The sequence below is a fragment of the Prionailurus bengalensis genome, chromosome E1 (assembly GCF_016509475.1).
Source record: "Prionailurus bengalensis isolate Pbe53 chromosome E1, Fcat_Pben_1.1_paternal_pri, whole genome shotgun sequence".
Lineage (NCBI taxonomy): Eukaryota > Metazoa > Chordata > Mammalia > Carnivora > Felidae > Prionailurus > Prionailurus bengalensis.
In genome coordinates, this window is record NC_057347.1 from 42,339,898 (window position 1) to 42,364,480 (window position 24,583).

The following is a 24,583-nucleotide window of genomic DNA, read 5'->3' on the forward strand; positions in this document are numbered from 1 at the left end:
CTTTCTCCAAGCACTCAGCAAACTCCCCATCACCCACTGCTGGCTGGTTTTCTAAACCTCACCCTGCTCTTTGAAGGCTTCAGAGCTCTAGACCTCCCTTCTTAGAACCCCAGAAGCTTCATTTCAGCAATGAATCATATCGGCCTTATGCTGCTCTGTTACTGTTTCCAAATTCCATGGCAGCACAGCTATAAACCTCCGTCTGGCCCTCTGAAGGGCCTTCTGCCAGCCACCCACAGCCTTCTCTTCTCCAGTCCTGTTCCAATTTCTCCAGACAAAACTCACTCACCCCAACCAGCTTCTTCTGCTTCATTCTGCTGCAGGGCAAAGGACTATTTCTTTCATTCAGTCTCTCAGCTAACAATTGTTTGGGGCCAAGGTTCTCATCATGCAGAGATCCAGACAGCCAGCCTTGATTGAGCAGATACTACTATGTGCCACATGTTGTCCTAAGCACTTACATACTCTTCACAATAACCTATAAGGCTTGTTAGGCCCATTTTACAGATGAGACAATTAAGGCACAGAATGGTTAAGGGACTGGTCTAAGGTCACACAGCTAGTGGCTGAGCCAATATTCAACCAAGAAGTCTGGTTCAAACAACTGGGCTTCTTAAACAACATGCTATCTCTACTTTTAGTACAGACGTGGGGCTCCATCTCTGATTAGAGCTTCACTGTCCAATATGGTAACACTAACCGCATGACTACTGAGCACACGACTCATCTAAATTGAGATGTGCTATAAGTGTAAAATACACACTGAATTCCAAAGACTGACTTTGAAAAAAAAATACGTATATACAATATAGCATTAATAATTATATCGAGGGGTGCTTGGGTGGCTCGGTCAGTTAAGCATCCGACTCTTGATTTGGGCTCAGATCATGATCTCACGGTTCATGAGTTTGAGTCCCGTGTTGGGCTCTGAGCTGACAGTATGAAGCCTGCTTGGGATTCTCTCTCTCTTCCTCTCTCTCTCTGTGCTTTCCCTGTTCATGTGCTCTCTGTCTCTGTCTCTGTCTCTAAATAAATAAATATTTAAAAAAAATTATTATATGGATTACATATAGAAGTGATTTTTTTATATATTGAGCTAAATAAAATATATCAAAATTAACATCACCTGTTTCTTTTACTTTTTTTTTTTTTTTTTAATTTATTTTTGGGACAGAGAGAGACAGAGCATGAACGGGGGAGGGGCAGAGAGAGAGGGAGACACAGAATCGGAAACAGGCTCCAGGCTCTGAGCCATCAGCCCAGAGCCCGACGCGGGGCTCGAACTCACGGACCGTGAGATCGTGACCTGGCTGAAGTCGGACGCTTAACCGACTGCGCCACCCAGGCGCCCCACTTTTTTTTTTTTAATGTTTATTTATTTTTGAGAGAGAAAGAGAGAGCAAGAGCCAGGGAGGGACTGAGAGAACAGGAGACACAGAATCTGAAGCAGGCTCCAGGCTCTGAGCTGTCCACACAGAGCCCAACTTGGGACTCGAACCCACGAACTGTGAGATCATAACCTGGGTCAGTCGGAGACTCAACTGACTGAGCCACCCAGGCGTCCTTCTTTTACTTTTTAACACAGTTGCAAGAACACTTCAAATGGTATAGCCAGCTCACTTTCTGTTTCTGTAGGGCAGAGTTATAAGATCTCTCAGCCCAGTGGAAAGACAGACAGACAGACAAGATCTCAAACAATTCAAAACCAAGCGAAAACGCGGTGTGTGTTCTGAGAAGTGAGATCAAGGTGCTATAGGAGCCCAGGGAGGCTTCCAGCACAGAGTGACAATTCCAGAGGTGTGCAGGATTCCACCCCGCAGAGAGAAGCAGTGGGGACAGCAAGTGCCAAAGCAGCAAAGCAGAGGGAACCCAAGTCCACCAGGGAGGCTGGGACATCTAGTGCTCCTGGGGGAGCCAAGGCCAGTGGACCTCCGACTTGGGGGTGGGGGTGGGGAGGGGCTTTGTGGGGCCAAGATTCTTGGCAGCACGGAGCTCCAAAAACTGAAAGCTGAGGAGGGCCTGTGGGGACTGGGGAAATGGCCAGCAGGGAGGCTCTGGCAGGGTGGGGGGAGGAAGGGGGCGGGGCAGCGAATGGCAGGTCTGCCACCCTCCGCCTTGCTGCTCCCCGAGGGGAGTGCAGTGTGACCCGACTCCTCAGAGGAGGTCGCTGTGGGAGGATAACTCTTGGGGAGCATTTCCTGCCTCCGGCTTGGCTCGCAAAGGCTTCCTGCCCAGAGATCCCAACACTTGACCTCCCTTAAATGTTTTCCTCCTCCCAGGGGCAGTGGGTGGCCAGGAGGACCTCACAGGCTTCTCAGGTCCAGAGACCCAAGCACCTCAGCAGCAAGAAGAGGCAAGATCCCAGGTGTCCCGACGTTTCACCTCCCCCAGCCCTTCTGAGGAATCTGGATTTCAGGCCTCCCAGTGAATCTCCTGGACAGATTCTGGAGGGGCTGACCCTGCCTTCCTCCCCTGGGGGCAAGGACCCAGCTTTCCTGTCTTTTGGTCTGTTTACTCCTTTGGGCCCTTCAGCTCTGAGTGGGAACTCACATCTCTTCTTCATTTATGGGGCACTCTCCCCCACCCCCCCACCCCCTGCCGCAAACAGAAGTTGGGGGATTCGAATGGGAGAGGGGCCTACGTGCAAATTCCACAGGAAATAATCCTAAGTGATTCCTTCCCTAGAACCACCTGGCGCCTCTGTCTACAGTTTCCTCCCTGGTTGTGATGCGAGACCAGGCTCCAAGGATAGGAGTTTTGAGAGTCCACTGAAGGTTGGTAAAAGGGGCCAGATTTTTCTTTCTTATTTCCCAAGCCTAAACCATGCCCTCCCCACACATTTGTGTGGGTGGTGTAATATCAGTACTTAAAATGGAGGAGCCCCAAAACAACCCAGCTCATCTCTGCTGCAAACCTTGGGCTCTGCGTCTAAGTCACCCCTGTCCTATTGCTTTCTTAAATCCTGGAGACCTCTAAAAGACCACACCAGCCAGAAATCCTGGACTCCTCCAAAGCAGCTGCACTGAGAGCTGAGAACCCCAGGGGAGCCTCAGTCCCTTTACCTGGCCTTGTCCCTTGATCACCATCTGAACCACAGTATTGGTATCTTGTCCCACCCTCCACATACTCTTTAAAGCCGGAAGCAGAATTCCCGTAGAGGATCAGTCTTCTCTTCCAGGGATTCTCACTCTCCATCCAAGGAGGAGGAAAGGTCCTGTAGGTTCAGGGAAGGACAGGCCTTATAGTGCAGACCCAGCAGGACAACATCACCACCTCTCCCCAGTCTGGAGCGCCCACTGTGCCTAGGGCTCCCCCTGGTGGCGTCAGGAAGAGACTACCAGAGACTTGGGGCAGAAAGTAGTTACCCTGGAAGAAACTACTAATGGGGCTAAAAGGCTTGGAGACCTCTCTCCCCCCATTCCCTCACTCGTACCCCAACCCCACCCTTCACAGGGACCGGACACCAAGCAGTGGATTTGTGTGAGCCTAGAAAAGGGCCCTGAAATTCTTTTTCTCCCCTTTCATTTTCCAGATGGCACCATCTTCCCACTGCCTGGCTGGAGGTGAGTCCAGGCTCTGGGCTCCCAGCCCTACACGGCGGGGCCCTGAGTGAAAGGGGGAGCCCACTGCAGTGTCAAGGGTCAGGTCAACCAGGGAAGGCTTTCCCGGAGCCAGGGCCTCCTCCCCTCCCTCAGCACCCTGTGCCCTACGCCACCAGCTCACCCTCTCCCGGTCCTAAAATCTCTTCCTTCCATCTCTCACCCCTCCTACTGATCCCAGAGTTAAGCCTGACTTGGAGAGGAGTGGCAAGTGGGAAGAGAGGAGGCAAGGGGCCGTGTGGGTTGAGGAAGGGGTCCTCCAGCCCTCGCAAACCCTGTCCCGCCCCGAGGCGCCCCTCTGGTTGCTGGGTTCCTTGGAGAACTCTAAGGAAGCCGACAGACTAGCTGTGAGCTGGGGGTGGGGCAGCGAGGAAGAGACTGGTGGGGAGGGAGGAGGGGAAGGGAGCCCAGGCGTGGAGGCCGGGTTTGGGAGGTGAGGGGCTCGTCCCCCCTCAGCCCCGTGGGTTGCAAAGAATTGCTAATTGCAACTAAACGAGGCCTCGGAGTGGGGGAAGGGGCAGTCTCTCGGCTGTCAGGGGCTACCGCCTCTTTGAGTGCCCGGGGAAGGCCAGGCCAGCCTGCTCTTCTCATGTAAAGCAGCTTTTTGTCTGGGGGAGCCAGGGCTGGGGCCAGGGGCTGGGGAAGGGGCCCAAGCCATTAGCAAGCTTCTTGTTCCCCAGAAAGGGAGAAGGGCACCGATGGCTTCTCCGAGTAAGGACACCCCCTCCTCCTCCACGGCCGAGCTTTTTATGGTGGGGCTTGATGGGGTGCTGCCCAGCAGGAGGGGGTGGGCCTGGGATCCCAGCACCCCCCTTGCGGGGCTGTGGGAAAAAACCGAGCACAAAGAAGGGGGCTGGCCCAGCTGAGTTGGGAGACAGGGCAGCTCTGATCCAGGGATGCCCTGAGCTTGAAGTACCCGTTGCTGGAGCCCCTTCCCAGAAAATAGCCCTGGTAGCCACGTGTACCTTATCTGGTCAGCTGGGCCCTGTTTCAGACTTCATCCCCTTTTCCAGCCTTCTCAAGGTCTTGTTCTGGAGTGGGAGTGGGAAAGGTCTTGGGGATCTAAGCCTGAGCCCAACCAGGGAGGAGAAGGATCCAAACCTCCGAAGAAATCCTCTAAACGTAGGAACCCTGGGGCCAGGTAACCTTTTAAAGACCAGAGAATCTTACCTTCTAATTTGGATGCACCATTTTATAAACTTCTATAAACTTGGATGTGAAATTGCATTACCTTATAAGCCTCAGTATTCTCATCTATAAAATGGGGGCAACAATAATACAATGTTCTTAAAGTTCTTTTGAGGTTATAGACATGCAAAGCACCTGGCTTGGCAGTCCCCAGTTCTCTACGTGTTCCCACCCCTTCCTGGGAACATCCATCCTTTTACACACACACACTCCAGGGATGATGGGGTCTGGGTACTTCACATTTATATAGCACTTTACAGTTTCCAGAATGCATGTGTCAGCTCTCGGACAAGAAGCACAAGTGGAACAGGTCTTTTCCCCCACACAGTGTGGCCTCCAAGATCCCAACTCACACATTAGACAGTGGAGCCCAGGGCCAGGGTGAGACCAGCCCTGGCTGTCCCCATCCAGGCCTCTGCCCAGGGTCTCTAGGTGACAAGAGCCCCTCCTGGGCTCTTCCCCTAAATCCATGCTCCTGTGGGAACTTCGGACCATGTGGGGCCCCTTCATTCTCTTCCACATTGGAGGTCCTGAGAAGCAGAGAGCTGTCCCCTCCTAGCTTGGGAGCCTCTGAGATGAAACCTTGCATGTGGGAGGCAGCCCAGGAGGGGACAAGGGACAAAATAGCTGGGTAGTCCATTCGGTCCCTCCTTCCCCCTTCTGACTAAAAGTGTGCTAGTTCATCCAGGAGTGTTGGCTAACCTTCCTTCCTCCCTTCCTCTTGGGGGCTCCATGGAATCTCCTCATCCCAGTATGTTGCCCTGGCTGAATTCTCCCAGCACCTCATCCAGGTGGAGAGCGCTGACCCCAGCCCGCTAGACACCCTGGGGATCCTCATCCCAGAGGGCCTACAGCCAAGGGGCTCTGGCTTTGGGCCAGTGCCTTTCTTGCTGCCTGGCTCCCTCCCCACAGGCCCCTAATCCCTCTCACCCAGCAGGAAGCCCTTAAGCTGCCTTTTCAGCGGCCTTCCCCAGCCCGCTGTGGGCTCTGTGCCTTTCTATACCAACCTTGGCAGGAGCTGTGTTATACAAGCTGGAGAGAGCGCCCCTGCAAAGAGGTCATCTCGCCTAAGGCAGCTTCCAGCTCCAGCAGCCTCTCCTCCCTGGTCACCTCCTAGGGGTTTCGCCCCATCTGATACACTGGCTGGGCATCCATGGACACGGACAGCCCCTGCTAACTCACGTCAAAGCCCCAGGCTGGGTCCAGGTGAGGGTAGGAATGCTAGGGGGACAGTGGGCAGGAGGCCAGGGTCTGGGGCAGTGTGGCAGACAGGAGAGGCCCCTCTGCCTCTGGTCCTTTTGGCTGGTCCCTCCATCTTTCCTCTGATTCTAGCCTCTGCCCTCCACTTCTCCAAGTTCATTTACAGCCTCTGCGGACTCAGTTTGCAGCCCAGACTAAGGATTGAGAGAACCTCGCCCCTGGAGAGCCTAAAGACCCTCCCTGGCTCACCATAACCTACTGTATCAGATAAGCAGAGACAGAGGCCAAGCGAGGGGAAGAGATCATTGGGGGGGAGGGGACAGACTGGGTTTTTTTTTTCTCTCCTCCAGGGTTATATTTGGATGACTGGAGTGGGGGCCTCAGAATTTGCATTATTCTGGGACAGGCTTCACTTCAATCCCTACCCCCCCCCCCCAATCCCATGGCCCTTGCAAGTATACTCTTACCAATTCTGATTTTTGGTTTGGAAAATATAGTCCTTATATAGCCTAGTCCCTCCCCTGCCCTCAACCCTTCCCTCCTCTTCCCTCTCCAGGAAGAGTCCCCCTGCCCCCCCCCACCACCACCTCAGCCCCTCCCTGTAGCCCAAACCCCAGCCCTGCTTCTCAGTCAGCCTCCCACTCAAGGAAGCCAGGCTTTCGCTGGCTTGAAGTGGTTAGGGGAGAGTTGGGGGTGCCTCTGGGAGGTCTGTTTGTAGTTCAGATTCTTCTCATTCCAGGCTCAGCAGGCTCTCTCTAAGGGAAGGGCCTGGGGTGGAGCGGGGGGAATCCTTGGGGCACCAGCTGCGGGGAAGGGAAGCTTCCTGGAGAGAGGAGGGAAGTGTTTGTTTCTCCTCCCAATGACCCCCATCCACAAGGTAGGACCTGCCCCTCCCGATTCCATCCTTGGGGTCCCCCCTCCCTCAAGCTGCCTCCACATTAGTGCCCCTCCCAACAAAAGGAGACATTCAGAGGAGAGCTCAGCTGAGGTCTGATCTCTTTCTTTGCTTCCTAATGAGTTTCTTGCCTTTTGGGGTGCTCACCCTCCGGAAGAGCTGGGGAGAGTATCAAAAGAGGGATGCCTGGAGAGTGACTGAGTCAGAACCAGCCTCAAAGAAGACTTGTACTTTGTCCCCCAGACTGAAATCTGCTGTAGGTTTTTTGCCCAATCCAGCATTAGTGTATGTGTCCCTCCAGTATGTGTCCCTACTGCCAGATCTTAGGCCACAGAATTCCTCACGGGTTACTCAGAGGTGACCCAGCCATGGAGGAAGCCTCCCAAACCCCTCAGGTCTTAGGAGTCTGACACCTGCCCCAATTTTTCTCCTCCTGGCCGCCTCTACCTCATGTAGGGAGAGGAGGAAAACAAATACTAAAGACTTGTATTGAGTGTCCATTGAGTGAAGTTACTGCTCACTTATGACTGGTCCTCCCAACCCTCACACCCCTCTCTTTCCGATGAAGAGTCTGAGCTCCAGAAAGCTCAAGTGGCCTGTCCAGGGAAGGTAGTAATGAAGTAGAGAGCTGAGATTCAAACCTCCTCTCTCCGCCTGTGGAGTCCAGTGCTCGGCCCCAAGCATGCTGCCCCATGAGTAAGTCTGTCTCATGTGCCTGTGTTCAGGCCTCTCTGGGTGATCTATGTTTGACATTTGCTTCCAGGTTACAAAATAGCACGTACCACCCTAAACTTCCTTTCCCAAAGCAGCTGTCAATACAGATCCATTTTCTTGTTCAATCCTCGCCTCAAGGGAACAATGCAGATTTATTGTACCCGTTCTGCAGATAGAGAAACTGACACTCAAAGAAGCAAAATGATTCACTGAAGGCCAGAGAGGTAGTAAGTACCAAGGCCAGGACCTGAGCACTTTGGTCTCCCCGGGGCCGCTTCATGGGTTCCCACCATTATATCAAATTTGTTTTTTACCTTCACTTCTCAGATCGGGGACCAGAACATATTTACAATTCAGTATGGCTTCAAGAAATTGGATAATCTTGCCAAAACTGGAGGATGGAAACCTGGACCTAGAAACCTGGCTTGCTTACTTCTCCTCAGAGCTTAGCTTCTCGCCTCCCTAAATGTGGGTTCCAGAGATGGGCAAAGCAGTCAGGGTTATGGGCATTGGACTGGTGTCCAGGCAGGATGCTTGGATCTTTCAACTGCCCACCTTAGGGAGTTCTTCAGTCCCTGTCCTATTTACAGAGGGCATCGATTCACTTAACAGATGTTTACTGAGCACCTATTATATGCCACCTCTTATAAGCACTAGGGTATGCACAAAAACTAAGATACAGTCTCTGCCCTCAAGAGACTGTCTTATTGTGAGTTGGGGGTAGTCAGACATACCAAGTGCTAAATGCCACAAGATAAACAGTCACCCAGAGATCTTAAAGGATTTACAAGGGTGGAACCAGTGGAGCAAGTACTTAGAGTATGAAAGTTCCAGCTGTTCTGTCTAGTTCATAGGTGAAGGCAGGATTTGGTGCAAGAAACAAAGACCATTTTAGGAGGGTTTTTTTTTTTTTGATGTTTATTTATTTTTGAGAGAGAGGGAGAATGAGTGGGGGAAGGGCAGGGAAAGAGAGGGACCGAGAATCCGAAGCAGGCTCTGCCCAGTCAGTGCAAAGCCCAAGGTGGGGCTGGAACTCATGAACCATGAGATCATGACCTGAGCGAAATCAAGAGTCAGACTGATGAGGGAGCCTGGAGCAAGCTGAGGGCAAAGCACAGGCTAACAGCACCTCCACCCCCACCCCTGCCCCGTGGGATGTGTGTCATATGTGGGACACCCCTGGCTCCCCAAGAACAGGAGCAAGGAAAGATAGCACATGGTTGACTGATAGAGATCACGGTCGTGCAGGACAGGAGTCTCCTTCAGTTTACAGATCACTTAGTAAACAGTAAGAAAAAGGCAACCTTATCCATAGCCTAATCTCCAGAAACCTATAGACTCTGTTTTCTAGAGCCCCAATATCACCCTCATCAAGATGGAAGGGGGTTGGAGTGCTTGCCATGGTGGTGTGGGAAACAAAGGTAATGGAAAAATTAAATTCCCTTACTGCCTACAGCCCCTGACGAGTCCTTGAAACAGGCAGAGAGACCTCCCTCTAGGAGTTCAGCTGCCTCAATGATGACACTTCGCTACGGGCAAGGGCAAAAGGGAATTTTGGCTTAACATTATCCTGAACCCCCTCCCCCAGGATCCTGTAGGTCTACATCAACATATAAAAATTCCTCTGGAAACTTCCTTTATCTCAACTCCCCCAAGATAGATGCTGGCAATCATACTCCAAGCTTATGGCGCTCTGATCTACGTCTGAAGGGTCTCATGACTGAGGTTTTACTGAACGGTAATAAATGGCATCTTCCTTACAACAGCTAGACCCTCAAGGTCCTAGAAACCTTGCTTCCAAAATTCCTTAGAGACTTACGGTGTCTCTAACCTTGAGGGACCCAACCTAACAACCTGAGGGTATACAACAAGTTACCCCTCACAACACCAGCACAGCTCTTTCTGCCCATGGGTCCTGTCCCCGAGCTTTAATAAAATCACCTTTTTGCACCAAAGACGTCTTCAAGAATTGTTTCTTGGCCTTCGGCTCCGGACGCCCCCCGTCATCACCCCAAAACCTCATCAAGATGCTCAACCTAGGGGCGCCTGGGTGGCTCAGTCGGTTGAACGTCCGACTTCGGTTCAGGTCATGATCTCGCGATCTGTGAGTTCGAGCCCCGCGTCGGGCTCTGTGCTGACAGCTCAGAGCCTGGAGCCTGCTTTGGATTCTGTGTCTCCCTCTCTCTCTGCCCCTCCCCTGCTCATGCTCTTGTCTCTCTCTCTCTCTCTCTCTCTCTCTCTCTCTGTCAAAAGTAAATAAACATTAAAAAAAAAAAAAAAGAAAAGATGCTCAACCTACTGAGCAACCCTGGCGCCCCTAGGTGCTTTATGTAGAAGGTGCTATGAACCGACCTGTGTCCCCTCATTCGTATGTTGATGCCCTAACCCTCAGTGTGAATATATTTAGAGACAGAGCTTTCAGGAGGTAATTAAGTTTAAATTTTCTCTCTTGACAGAGAAAGGCCTTGTGAACACAGGGAGAAAACAGCCACCTGCAAGCCAGAGGAGAGACCTCATTAGAACGCAACCATGTGGCAACCTGATCTGGGACCTTCAGAACAAAGACAATAAATTTCTGTTGTTTAAGCCATTTGGTCTATGGCATTTGGTTTTGGCGTCCAAGCAGACGAAGACCACGGGGAAATAGGTGCCTGCCAAATTGTTAGATGGACTGGAAAAGCAGGACTTTATAATGAAGCCCCAGAAACGATGGTCCAGTAGGAGCCCCTACCTCGGCCGCAGTCGGGGGGGAGGGAGAATGAAGAGGCTACGGCTGGAACTAATATCATGGATGCAACCCCAAGCCCCACAGGAATCGGTGCCAGGCTTCCACCACCGTCCCAGACACTGAACACTGTGGGTGCTGCCGCAGGAAGACCCCATCCCCAGGGGCTGGCCTGCCAGCAGAAATAGCAGAGCAACAAGAACGCGGTCTCATCTCCCTCCCAACTTTCAAGTCCCAAACAATGCACTTTGCATCCAGACCTTTAGCTGCGAGGAAAGCTAAGAGATGAGTTTCTTGGCTTTCCAACCTCTGCAAGTGCTGGAAGGTACTAGAAGGAGGTGGGAATGGATGCTGGGGGCCGGTCCATCTTGTCCACACACTGGGGCAGTGGGGGTAGAAGTTAATGCTGGAAAGCTACGTTGGGGTTAGAGTTTGAAAGGTTGTTGAATGAGTTTGGAGTAGGGGACGGGGCAAGACTGGGCAGCTGCCAAGATGAAGCAAGGCTCTGAAAGCTAATTGAGGGCTCTGGAAAGCAGAAAGCTCTGGCGTGTGCATAAGAATCACTTGGGGATTATCAATTCTGATCATCGGCAGGACCCAGGAATCTGTATTTCTAATAGGCAAATCCTGCCCCAGTGCCCCTTCTTCTGTGATTCCGATGCATGTGGACCCTAGGCTTTCAGGAACATTGTCCTGGGACAGGAGCTCTGGTGGGCAATTCCACATAGTACAGTGAGCTCTGAAAAGGTTCCATTTGTCTGGGGCACAGTTAGCCCAGTTAGCGCCGCCTTCTCCTTCCTGAGAGCTAGTTCTAAAGACTGGATGCTTGAACCCTGAAAAATACCAGTGATAGTGGGAGTGCGGGGGCAGGGGGCTCTGCTGGAACCCAGGAGTCTAGGGATTTAACGCATCCCCCACCCCCGAAAAAAACCACCCAGGAAGAACTAGGTGGTCAGTCAGTGACAAGCACAAGCATCTCTCGGAGCTGTGGCTCACTGTGTTCTCCCTGCAGCCCCCGGCACTGGTGTTCAGGACCTTTGGGACCCTATTTTGATAGCAGAGGTCAGACAGTGCCTTAAACCCTGGGGGGTTCAAGGATTTGACAGAAAAGGAGCAAGCTGAAACAGAAACAGGGGACAGGAGAGGGAGGAGAGAGCTGGCTGGCCCTGCCATCCAGAGTGGCCTGGAGTCCCCACTCGAAGCCAGCGTTGTCCATAACCCACACTGAATTTCAACACAAAACAATCTATTAGAATAGATTTTCCTTTTCTTTCTCATTTTCTTTTCCTGGTTCTTACTCGCCACTCCCAGGCCCCCCAGCCTCCCCCCCACCCCCACCCCCAGCCAGTTCAGAGGGCAAGGCCACAGACATGAGGAAGACCTGGCCTTCTCCTGGCAGCGCCCCCAGCCCAGCGCCCCATCTCTGGGCAGAGTGTCACTTCGAGCCAGAGCGGGGCCAAGTCTGTGGGGCTCACAGCCTGCACTGAGGACATTTCCTCCTTCCTCCCCAGGGGTACCCTTCCACACCCAGCTCCTGGCACACAGGGCCCCCTTTAGAAGTTTCAGCAGCCCTATTTAGCCAGGGTCCCCAGGGCCTTCCTCCTTGGGCTGGTTCTCCCAGGAGAAGAACAGGCTTTCAGGCTGGGGGAGGGCGTCAGACTTCCCAGCCCCCAGTTATCACCACAAAGCAAAGTCCAGGGAAAGGGGTGGGGGGGGGTGTTAGAGAGCCAGGTCCTTGCTAGTAAATCAAAGTTGGTTTCCCAGATGGAGCTGCAGCCGCTTTGATTTCTCAAGCCGCCCCCTCCCCCTCTGCCTCCTCTCACCCCCTCACCCCCAGCTCCACGGTTTCAATTCCTCCCTGAAAAGCAGTGGGGCCTCCTTTCAAACCAGCCCAGCTCCTCCAACTCCCAACTACAGCTTAAGTTACAGGAAAGAGAAGGGGGAGGGGGTGAGGTGGCCCAGCCTGGAGGAAAATGAGAGAAATTCTGGGAGAAGTGAAGGGGGCAAGGGAGAGTGAAAAGAAAGGAAGAATGAGAGGGAAAAGGTAGAGGAAGTTAGGAGATGGGGTGCAGCCAGTAACAGAAACGTGTGCCCTATGGGAACAGGAGGGAACCCCACCTGGGAAGCAAACCTATCTTGGTCATCCTTCCCCACGTGAGCATCCCCCACCCCCATCACCCCTGATGACTGACTCCTCCACATCCACAAGTCTATGATTCAGGCACTCCCATTCCTCTCCTTTTGGCATTAGGTTCTAGAAGGTTCCAGGAGACAAGATATCTGACTCATTCATTCCCAGAGACACTTATTTCCTGGACCGAGAAGGCAGAGTCTCCCCCAAGAACCGCACTAACCAAACTCAGCACTGATTTTTCAGCTTCATTTTCCCCAGTCTGCTCTGAGCAGCCGCTGGCACCTTACTCTTGCTTGGCCTAGGCCTGGGCGCATTAAAGTCCTTAATTAATAGATCATCTGTTATATCTGTTTAATCCTTTATGGCCCATTTTGCCATCCAGAGACCTTGGGGAAGGGTGCTAGAGAGATAAAGGGCATAACAGCTATACTCTGCCACGTCGCCCTCCTCCTCTGTCCCCAGAGCCCGGAGCAGCCTTGGAAATTGGCAGGGGGTGGGGTGAAGTACCCCAAAAGGGGACCTCCAAGTGGGCAGGGAATGGGGGCTCTGGGAGTCCTAGGCCTGATTTTTTCTGAGGCCCATTTCTAAGGGCTGGTTCCCTGAGAGCTAAATGGAGAACAAAGTTCTGGAAGAGGAAATTCGGCGTCTCACCTGAAGGTGGATTCCAGGTCTTGGTGGCCAGACTCTGGGAGAAAGGAAGAAAAGGAAGATTCTTGCACAGCAGAGACAAATACTTTGTGGGTTGGGGGAGGGGTGGCCAAGTAGACTCTGATAGCTCAAACCTGTTTTCCCCATCGGGAGTATTTTTGCTTAGAGAATAAAACCGTTGAGGATTCAAAGTATCTAAAATTGTGTTCTCTTCCTCAGCCCTTCCCTCCTAAACAGGATTGAGGAAACAAGGAAAAGATGCCTAACCTTACCAGGGCCGATGAGCTAAGGTTTCCTTAGCTGAGAGAAGATCCCTGTGCTCTGAGCAGGCCTGCGGTGTGTTGGATATTGCCGACTGGCTGTCTTTCACTTATCTGTAACACACAAGCCTTTGGAGCGAGGGCAGTGTCCCTGATCCGAACAGACTATTCCCACAGCTCCCCATATCTGGCCCAAAGGTAAAATCAAGAAATGTTTTTATGATCCCTTTATACAGATGAGGGAGCTGAAGCTAAGGAAGGAAAGGTGACCTACCCAAGGTCACTCAGCAGATGTGGGCTGCAGCCCAGACATTCTGAGCCCCAGACCAGGTTTCTTTCCTTTCCACTGGCTATGTGCTCTATTCTCCCATCAGGCTGAGACTTCTGCTCTAGCAGACCATCCCGCGAAACGGGGTGCACGGTGTCATTGCAGCGGGGGCACTCAACAATCATTCCAGATATCAGATTTGTAGGCGGAGAGACGATTGAGGCACAGCAGTGCCTCAAGATTTGGAGAAGTGGCACTGGCACTGTGCACTGGGGACACTTAGGCTCCCGGCCTACAGGAGGAGCCCAAGACCAACCAGAATGTTCCTCAGGGCTGAACAGCAGTCCCTCTCAGCAGCAGATGGCAGACTGTTGCCCCCTAGACTCGAAGTTTCCTGAAGCTGGAGCATAGGTCTCTACAGACATCGGCTGCTTTACATATAGTAGGTGCTCAATAATTTGTTGAATTAAAAACAATCGCTATTATTTTTTCAAGCTTGTAGCCTAGCATCAGGTCAAGTTAGTGCCATGCTCTACCTCATTTCATTGTCACAACTGAAACAGGGTAAACAAAAATTCTGACTTGAGGCTCTCAGGCTCAGAAGAAACAAATCTGTGACCTTCACATGTTGGCTGGAATCTCTCTTCTGGCCCCACCACTCCTTCTCAGTCTCCCTCCTCCTCAGCCCATGGTCCTCAACGTTGGCATCTCCGAAATTTCGGTCTTCCCATCCAATCTGCCTCCCCTAGGTGATCTCAACTACTCTCACAGCCACGATCATAGGCTACAGCCACCAGATCTAAATCTAGCCCAGAGCTCCCTCCTGGGCCCTGACTTAGAATATCCACCTGCGTTCTGGACACCTTCCCTTGGACCATCAGCTTGGACTGGCTCGACTATGTTCATTATCCACCCGGTCCCTGCATTTCCTAGCCTCCTTAACGACATCAGGGCATCTAGGTCAGAAACCTTGGTGGGCCTCCTCCCTTACTTCTCTCCAACGACACCGCTTCGGTCCAAATGATGCCCTCACCATGTCTTGGCTGGACTTTGCAATCTATTCCTAACTGGTATCCCTGACTCAGCCAAGTCATGTTGCCCAGGGCTGCCCGAATGCACTATCTAAAGCTTAAGCGTGACTGTCTCCCTTCCCCACACTTCAGAGCATCTCCATCGGCAGGAGTCCAGATTGGGTGCACAATATCTAAGGTCCCTGCTTATCTCCTTTGCCATCACTCTCCCAGATGTGATGCACACAGATGTACACAGGGCTCTAACAGGGCCAAAATATGTGCATACCTGTGCTCCTGCCATGTCCTCCACCAGGCTCTTGGACACGCCATTCCCTCTGTTTGCAATGCCTATCCCTGCCTGGAGATGGTGGGTTCACATTTCTACACCTAGCACCTTACGTATGGTCTGCAAGGCCCTGCAGATCTGGGCTGTCTTTACCTCACCCTATTTAATCCTCCCCACAATTACACAGTCCTCCACTGCCCTCCCCAACTCAGATTCCCTCCTCCATTGTGCTATCCCAGCATAGACTTTCCCTCCATAGCAGTGAATCCTGTGGCAATTTTGCATCCATGTAAGAGACTATGTGATAAATGTGAGTGCTGACCACTAGAATGGAAGCTCCGCAGGAACAGGGGTTGGGCCTGGTGACCAATACAGAGTTGTTGTTTTTCATACATAGTTGTTAAGTGCATAAAAGCACACAATTCTTATACATGTTAGGGGCTGTGTGGTGTAGGAGACGGTAGCCAGCTTTAAGAGCCAAGAAGGCCTGGATCTAAATCTCAGCTCTGACACTTACTGTGGGACCTTGAGAAAGTTGTCAAATCTCACCTAAGGTCAGATTCTTCATCTTTAATTAATTAATTATTTTATTTTATTTTTTAATAATTAAAAAAAAATTTAATACTTATTTTTGAGAGAGGGACAAAGCACAAGCCGGGGAGGGGCAGAGAGAGAGAGAGAGAGAGACAGACAGACAGAATCCAAAGCAGGCTCCAGGCTCTGAGCTGTCAGCACAGACCCCAAAGCAGGGCTTGACCCCATCAACCATGAAATCATGACCTAAACTGAAGTCTGACCCTTAACCGACTGAGCCACCCAGGTGCCCCAATTATTTTATTTTTAATTGTAGATTCTTCATCCATAAAAAGAATGCAACACCTACTTTGTAGGGATACACATAATGTATGTGCAGTACTCAGTAGGAGCTCAATAAATGGTAGCAGTTACCCTGTGTCTCCAAGGATGTTTGCTGAATAAATATTTAATTCATGTAACTTCTTGTTTTGAAAGGTTCTTTTTTTTTTTTTTAATTTTTTTTTCAACGTTTATTTATTTTTGGGACAGAGAGAGACAGAGCATGAACGGGGGAGGGGCAGAGAGAGAGGGAGACACAGAATCAGAAACAGGCTCCAGGCTCCGAGCCATCAGCCCAGAGCCTGACGCGGGGCTCGAACTCACGGACCGCGAGATCGTGACCTGGCTGAAGTCGGACGCTTAACCGACTGCGCCACCCAGGCGCCCCGAAAGGTTCTTAATGATTACAAAATGTATTCTTGTCATTCTGAAATTGCTTTGGATGTGTAGTCTCATGTTTTAAAAATCTGTTGACTCATTCCCACTTTGCAGATGGGGAAACTAAGGTTCAAAAAAGTAAAATGACTATCTGAGTTAGGGATCAGGTCCCGGTCAACGCTCAAGCTAATTAAAAAGCAATCAGAACTAAGTGCTGTATCTATCAAATGACATCATATAGTGTTTAAACTGAGAGAATCTATTAATTTCTTTTAGTTACAAATCTGTAGTTGAAAAGGTGGCTTTGTGTAAACGTTTGTATATAGTAAGTGCTGTACGGATAGACCCGTGGGTAGACGGGAGAGTGCTGTGGATACACCCGAAATCTGAAGATACAGGTTCGGGTCCTGTTCACACGCCAGACCTTCACGTGAAAGGCAAGAGTAATCATGAATTGTCGCGATTTCTTATTTCATGGAAAAATGCTAGCTACATGTAAGGTCTTAGTAGAATCACTCTTCCTTCGAGACGCCATAAACTCTTGAAGGGCAAAGGGCTGCTGCCATTTCCTCCTGTGTTGCCTACAACACCTCCCACAGTGGTTTGAAATGAGAAGACTCGATAAAAGCGTGTTGAAGGGATGACTGGTTTTCTGGGTAAATGAAAGAATGTCTATTACTTCTTTTTTTCCGCCTCCAGCTCCCCCTTTGTGGGGGCGGCTGGCGAAGGGATAACTGTCACTCAAAACTGGCCCAAGGGCAGGAAAACAAGTTTGTCGTGGAAGGAAATTGAAGATGCCGCGTTTCTATTGGAGATTTACTCTCAATTTCCTATCAGACGGTGAGCTTCCTGAGTGGAGAGTAGGAACCTGTCTTAACTCATTTTTGTTTTCACTGCTCTGCTCACAGGCTTGGTCCCAGCTCTGGAGATGTGCTGGGATGCACACTAGGAGGGGAGATCCGAAGGAGCAGCGCCTCAGGCGTGGTTCCGGCCTCCTAGAGTACAACTGTCCCATCCCCAGCCAGCTCTGCGACCAAGTGGTCTTGGGGTGGGGGGTGTGGGGGGGGGGGACTGGAAATGGAATGGAGAGTGAAGGTGCATGCCTCTGATTCTGAAAATATTCTTCCTAAAGTAACGAAAAGGCAATTTCTCCAGGGTCCGATAAGGAACACTTTTATGTTGTAAATAACTTGAAAATCTGTTTATCATTCAATCCAGAAAAAAAAAAAAAAAAAAGAATCCTGTCAGACCTGGATGTGTTGTATGTATCTACTGAGAATTTTTTTTCTTCTGCCCACCTATTCCTTTCTTCTTTCCGTCTCTCAAATTTCTTTTGTTGTTGTTTTTAAAGCAATCCTTTTCTAGAACGGAGCAGGAAACAGCTCGCCAGGCTGGGAGGATTTGGTTTGTACTGAGAAGCAAAAGGGTTTCCAAAACTCAATTTTCTTTCTTCTTTTTAAATGCCACCCCCCCCCCCGCCCCCCGCCCCGCCTTTCCCTCCGGAGAGACAACAGAAATAATTGATCCATCATCCAGCATCAGGCCCTGGAGATTTACATGCAAATCCCCCCATCCTCCCCCAAACCTCTTCCCAAATTTAACATCCTAGAAGGAGAAAAAAAAAGACCTTGCTAAACTAGTAGGAACCCTTCTAGCCTACTACACATCCCCAACCAGGTGAGAGATGGGGGGAGGGGTGGGTAATCCGCCACAACGCCACCCCCCCCTCCGCCCCCAGCCTCTCTCTCGCCACACACGCCACCTCTTTCTAGTGTGGAATCACTTAAGGTTTGGGTAAAGCTCCCTCTCTCCCAGGAGACTGTATCTGGAAGCTTTTAGGGGGCGGAGGCAGAGGTAGGGAGAAAGGAGGAAAATTCTCCCAAACGGTCTAAGAGAGTCATCTCCTCACTCAAAACTGCCCGTCACCCCCCACCCCCCACCATTAACTTTCGATTAAGACCTCCTCGTTATGGCAACTAAACTTTACTTTGCATAATTAAGATTTGCCTCGGAAGAAGGAGGAGGGAGAAGCCGGAGCTCTGGGCCATTCTCCTTCACCTCGCCCCCTTCAACCCCCGCCCCAATCCTCCAGCTCTGGGCCTCTAAGTTCCTGAGTTTTCTCACTTTGAGGTGCCACCGAACACAAAGAACCATAATGGGCTCCTTTGTGCTCGCTACGGGGCAATTACGCCCCGGAGTCCAGGCCCCTTTAAGAGCCTCTTAAAGAGACAGGCTCTCATTTTTCAGAGGGTTATTGAAGGGTGTGTTTAAGGGGGGGGAGGGGCAAGGCAAACTCCTTGGGGTCTACGTAAGGCGTGAAGTGAAACTTTTGTCTGGATTCCTTGAGACGGGGTGGGGAGAAAAGTCTTTGTGAACTGCTAGTTTCTTAAGTTTTTCTCTCTCTTTTTAAACACTTTAAACTTGAGATTTTTCAGTTGATTTGAAAAATTGGACTGGAATAGGTGGGGTTCTAGGAGCAGGGGCGGAGGTAAGGATTTAAAGTGGCCCTACGCCGGAGACCGCCTTGGCCCCCCAGAAGAAGAATGATCCAGGGCTGAGTGGCTTGAGTCTGCCGCAGTTCTGGAGAATGTGTGTCTCCGGATCTCGCCGCCGCGACTCCGGAGAAATCCCGTGCTGGGCAAACAGCCCTTAATATAATAATAGCTTGTCTCTTTAAAAAGCAAAAAGCGGGGGGGGGAAAGTTTTGTTGGCATCTGGTTTCTGATCTCATTATGTTGTGGTCGACCAATCCAGCCCTCGGGGCCGGTCCTGGAGTTTAAATCTGATTGGCCGAGAGCACATTTTGGGATGGTGCTTAGCGCTCGACGGGGCGGTTTCAAGGATCCCTTTTTTGGGGGGCTGAGAGGAGGGCGGGGCCGCTGGCGGGGGCCCCCTTGAAACCGACTAATTGGGATCGGAGAGGCCGAGGTGAGGGCTGGAGGAAGGCACAAAGGAGTCGCTGGGCGGAGAAGGGAGGGGAGAGGCGAGAGGAGGAGGAAGAAGAGGAGAGAGGGCAAGCAGCGCGCGGTGTCTCCGGCGGCTCAGTCGGACCGCGGCGAGCGAGCCGGCAGGCGCGCCGCCCCCCTCCCCCGCCCGGCCTCCCCAACTCTGCAGCCGCCAGCAAACTTTGCAAAGAGGCGCGGGAGGCGGCAGCGAGGCGGCGGCGGCGGCTGGGAAGGCGCGCGGTCTCGGGCCTGGGGGCGGGGGCGGGGGGGCGCCCGGGAGCCGAGTGGGGGGCGGCGGCCAGCATGCGGCCCCGCAGCGCCCTGCCCCGCCTGCTGCTGCCGCTGCTGCTGCTGCCCGCCGCCGGGCCGGCCCAGTTCCACGGGGAGAAGGGCATCTCCATCCCAGACCACGGCTTCTGCCAGCCCATCTCCATCCCGCTGTGCACGGACATCGCCTACAACCAGACCATCATGCCCAACCTTCTGGGCCATACGAACCAGGAGGACGCGGGCCTGGAGGTGCACCAGTTCTACCCGTTGGTGAAGGTGCAGTGCTCCCCCGAACTGCGCTTCTTCTTGTGCTCCATGTACGCACCCGTGTGCACCGTGCTGGAGCAGGCCATCCCGCCGTGCCGCTCCATCTGCGAGCGCGCGCGCCAGGGCTGCGAGGCGCTCATGAACAAGTTCGGTTTCCAGTGGCCCGAGCGCCTGCGCTGCGAGCACTTTCCGCGCCACGGCGCGGAGCAGATCTGCGTGGGCCAAAACCACTCCGAAGACGGCACGCCCGCGCTGCTCACTACCGCGCCTCCGCCCGGCCTGCAGCCGGGTGCCGGGGGCACCCCGGGCGGCCCGGGCGGCGGCGGCTCGCCCCCGCGCTACGCCACGCTGGAGCACCCTTTCCACTGCCCGCGCGTCCTCAAGGTGCCATCCTATCTCAGCTACAAGTTTCTGGGCGAGCGCGACTGCGCGGCGCCCTGTGAGCCGGCGCGGCCCGACGGCTCCATGTTCTTCTCTCAGGAGGAGACGCGCTTCGCGCGCCTCTGGATCCTCACCTGGTCGGTGCTGTGCTGCGCCTCCACCTTCTTCACCGTCACTACCTACCTGGTAGACATGCAGCGCTTCCGCTACCCGGAGCGACCCATCATCTTTCTGTCCGGCTGCTACACTATGGTTTCGGTGGCCTACATCGCGGGCTTCGTGCTCCAGGAGCGCGTCGTGTGTAACGAGCGCTTTTCCGAGGACGGCTACCGCACAGTGGTGCAGGGCACCAAGAAGGAGGGCTGCACCATCCTCTTTATGATGCTGTACTTCTTCAGTATGGCCAGTTCCATCTGGTGGGTCATCCTGTCTCTCACCTGGTTCCTGGCGGCGGGCATGAAGTGGGGCCACGAGGCCATCGAGGCCAACTCCCAGTACTTCCACCTGGCCGCGTGGGCCGTGCCGGCGGTCAAGACCATCACTATCCTGGCCATGGGCCAGATTGACGGCGACCTGCTGAGCGGCGTGTGTTTCGTGGGCCTCAACAGCCTGGACCCGCTGCGGGGCTTCGTGCTGGCGCCGCTCTTCGTGTACCTGTTCATAGGCACGTCCTTTCTCCTGGCTGGTTTCGTGTCACTCTTCCGCATCCGTACCATCATGAAGCACGACGGCACCAAGACGGAGAAGCTGGAGCGGCTCATGGTGCGCATCGGCGTCTTCTCGGTGCTCTACACCGTGCCTGCTACCATCGTCATCGCCTGCTACTTCTACGAGCAGGCCTTTCGAGAGCACTGGGAGCGCTCGTGGGTGAGCCAGCACTGCAAGAGCCTGGCCATCCCGTGCCCGGCGCACTACACGCCGCGCATGTCACCCGACTTCACCGTCTACATGATCAAATACCTCATGACGCTCATCGTGGGCATCACGTCGGGCTTCTGGATCTGGTCCGGCAAGACGCTGCACTCGTGGAGGAAGTTCTACACCCGTCTCACCAACAGCCGGCACGGCGAGACCACCGTGTGAGGGGGTGTCCCTACGCCGTCGCGCGTCCCCAGGCCACCCGCGCCGCGCTTGCTTCTGCCCGGGGGGGCCTCCTACAGACTCCTTATTTTATTTTTTTAAATAAAGAACAATCGAAACCATTTCTTTTTTAGGTTGCTTTTTAAAGAGAATTCTCTGTTCAACACCCCCATCAGGTTTGTAATTAAAACTGTAAATAGTCTGTAAATTTAATTATATATTTTCTATTTAAAAGAAAAACGGGGGGGGGGGGGGCGGAGAAGGAGCAGCAAGGGGCGCCAGGGCTGAGGAATGAGGGGAGGGAGGCGTTTAAGGGGGCCCTCGCCTTTCTTCGGTGCCCTTGCAAACACCATCTCCTACTTGGGTTAGTGTTGTGGTGTTTTGGCAGGGCTGGGCCTGCTGGAAGAGGTGTTTGCCGCGAGGAGTTGGAAGTTGGTTACATTGAACTCCCAAAGCCAAATACGTGAGCCTTCTCGCTGACGCTGGGCCTGTGGAAGCTGTTGGGTATTTTTGAACAAGACTCGGATTCTTCTTGTTTTATTCCCTTTCCCTTTCTCTCCCCACGTGCCCTGTCCCCTTCACTCCATCTTTGGAGCACTCCTAAAAGAGATGAAGACGTGGGGGGTGGGGGGAACCCAAACCCGCCAGTGGGACGGTGGGGATGGATAGGGCGAGCTGGGGTGTGGAATGACCCTCACCCCTGTGGCCTGCTCCCCTGCAAGCCGGAAGATCTTTCTCCTCTTTGACTTTACTTCTTTTCAGCTGGCTGCCCCCAGGCGCTTGGAGTGGGCCGAAAGTGCTTTGTAGTGCTTTGTGAAAAGTGTTTTGAAACAAAACCACTCCCGACCCCTCACCCCCACCCCACCCCACCCCACCCCGCTGCTACCTTGAGTATCAATCCTGACTGCCTCCATTTTCAGGGGGAGCATTAGTTCGCAAAAGTCAACCGTTTGGAGATGCCCTCGCGTCTCTCCTCCGTCTCCCCTGTAGTCGGCTCCTTCCGCGGCACCCCCCCAACTCCCCCAAACCGAATATCTTCTCTCGCACTCAGATTAGAAGTTTGCGGGTTGGTTTGTGTGTTCTGTGTGGGGTTTGGTTTCTTTTTCTTTTTCTTTTTTTTTTTTTTGCCTCAATTTTCCTCCCCAAAAGCAATAAAAATGGGTTGGGCTGGAGGGTGGGGACTGATGGACTGGTGGGATTTTTAGTTTTCCTTTAACAAAAGACGTTTCTTTTCAAACTTGTCCAGAAAGGCCGGGTAGGGAAAGGTGGGTATCTTTGCTTTGGAAGGAGGCTCTGGGCAGGCTCTTTGTGCTGTGGGGGTGGGGGTGAGTGTTTACATGACATTCTATATCACAAGATTGATAGAATGTTTATAACAGATGTTTCTTATCTTCCCCCTAAACCCCCCCAAATAAAAGGCAACACTTAAAGTATTTTTGACGCTGGTAAGAGAATTGCCGTATCCAATACACATCATTTCCCTCAACTATTTGGAATATTTTAGAATTTTAATTCCAAAGGATTGAAGACCAAAGGGTAGGGTGGAACAACTATGCCACATAACTCAGTTTTTCACCATCGCCTGTTTCTTGATAATAGTGCAAATTAAAAGCTAATAATCATAATAAAGCGCATTTAATTATCTTCTAGAGATCTAGCCCTTTAATTGTATTTAACAGGGTTGTAACATTTTATTAGTTTAACCAAACCACACCCCCTCTTTCCCTCTCCCCTTGGCCTACTTGGTTGGGGGTGGGGTGGAGAAGAGGTTCCCTGCCCCCAGACCTTGTTTTTTTAGCTAAATGATGATGGGGGAAATGGTGCCTTACCACCCTTTGTTGGCAGTCTTTGGGACAAGGGAGAAAGTAAGTTAGAACCCCTACTTCGATGTGTTTGTGTGTGTTAGTTTATGTTGGGGGAGGGGATCTGGAAATGTTTGGTGGTAATTGAAGTCGTATGTTGGGCTTTGTTTGGAATTGTATGAAGCCTGGGGATTGCTGCAGAGCCCCCTTCCCGAAATATATAACCTTCCCCCAAATGGTTTGTGCGGGTGGTCAACCTTATATGTTAAAACTAACTCTTTCTCAAATGATGATGTGTGTGAAGGCCCAACATGAGATTCTCTCAACTATCAAAGAAGCGGGCAGGGGAGTCACTCCCGGAGCTCCGTTTGCTGCAAAATTCTAAAGGAACCCCGCAAGGGCTGCAGGAAAGAGTTAAATTACAAATTGTGAGTGCCTCTCCTGGAAAGAATGGTGAAAGGGAGGGGGGGTTGCAGTGGCTGAGATGGAACCCAGTGGAAAGAGGAGAACTGGTCTCTTGAAGATTTGGGTAAGAGCCCATCCTGCATTCCCCCCCACCCCCCAAGGCCCAGGAGCCCAGCTCTTAGTGCTTTGGGTACATTTGTCAGTGGACCCTCACGCTGATAGCAGGAGCACTTGGTGGCCTAACAGCAATGATCTCTTTTCCTTCCCTGAGTGGGGGTGAGAGAGAGGGAATTTTGGTAAAGACTGTTCTTAACCCCCTTCCCTGAAAGTCTCCTGCCAACGCAGAAGAGGGCCCAAGAAAGTGGAAAAAATAGGTTTTATGGTGGTGGTGGTGGGGGGGGACAGGGTAGATGATAATGGCCTCCTTTGGACAGGACAGTTCTAGATGCCCTCCCCTTCCCCAAAGGCCGGGGAGGGGGCAAGGGCTAATTACCTTATGGAAAGTAGTGGGGAATGTCCCACCTGGCTGCTCTCCTTGCTTTAATGAATCAGCTCTCAGAGGAAGGGAAGTGTTACCCCAAAGTGCAGGGAATTTAGGAGAGACCGTGCCTGGAGCAGAGACCCAAAGGCAGATTACCTGAGCTCACTGCCATATCTGGAGAGGGGTCTCCACTGCCTCGATTGGAAAACACAGTTAAACACATGGGCTCAGAGGTCTGCTTTTGCAGAGTTCTGGGCCACCCTATGAGTAGTTGTAAGTGGGTTGAGGCCTCCCTCTGGAAGAGAGAGGCTTTGTCTGGTGGAGGGTCAAGGGCCCAAAGGAAGACCTTTCACCTGAGGCCAGTCACATCACAGACGCAGCTGCTTTCTACCTGCTCTCCCACCCTCACCCCATCGCACAAAGGAGCAACAGGCTCTCTAGGTTCAGGGCATTTCTCCTCCAGACTCCTCGATCGTGGATCAGACTTTGGCTTTTCCACACCTGCTCCCAGCCTCCCCTCCTAAAGATGGTTCTATTAGTTACAAACTCATTGTCCTTTAAGAACTAGCCGCAGAAGAGGACAGTAAAGTTTTCTAAGACAAAATTCTTCTGAACATCCCCAGAGAATGAAGATCACTAGGATCTGGGGCTGATGACTTCTGTATTATAGGGTGTTGGGGCCCTAGATCTGGGCTGGATTCCAGAAGTGGGGAGATGCCGTCCCAGGGTGCCATGGGGCCCATGTCTGGGGAAGCTGAGCCCAGATTCTGCTATATTGGAGGCATCGTG

At 52.3% G+C, this 24,583-nt stretch overlaps 1 protein-coding gene across 1 annotated transcript; it reads left to right on the forward strand.

The window, feature by feature from the left end:
* Window positions 1-18,462: 18,462 nt before the first annotated feature.
* FZD2 (frizzled class receptor 2) lies at window positions 18,463-22,755 on the forward strand. The gene has a single exon (XM_043584726.1). It carries the CDS (start codon window positions 19,412-19,414, stop codon window positions 21,107-21,109), a length of 1,698 nt encoding a protein of 565 aa, XP_043440661.1. The 5' UTR covers window positions 18,463-19,411; the 3' UTR covers window positions 21,110-22,755.
* The last annotated feature ends 1,828 nt before the right edge of the window (window positions 22,756-24,583 follow it).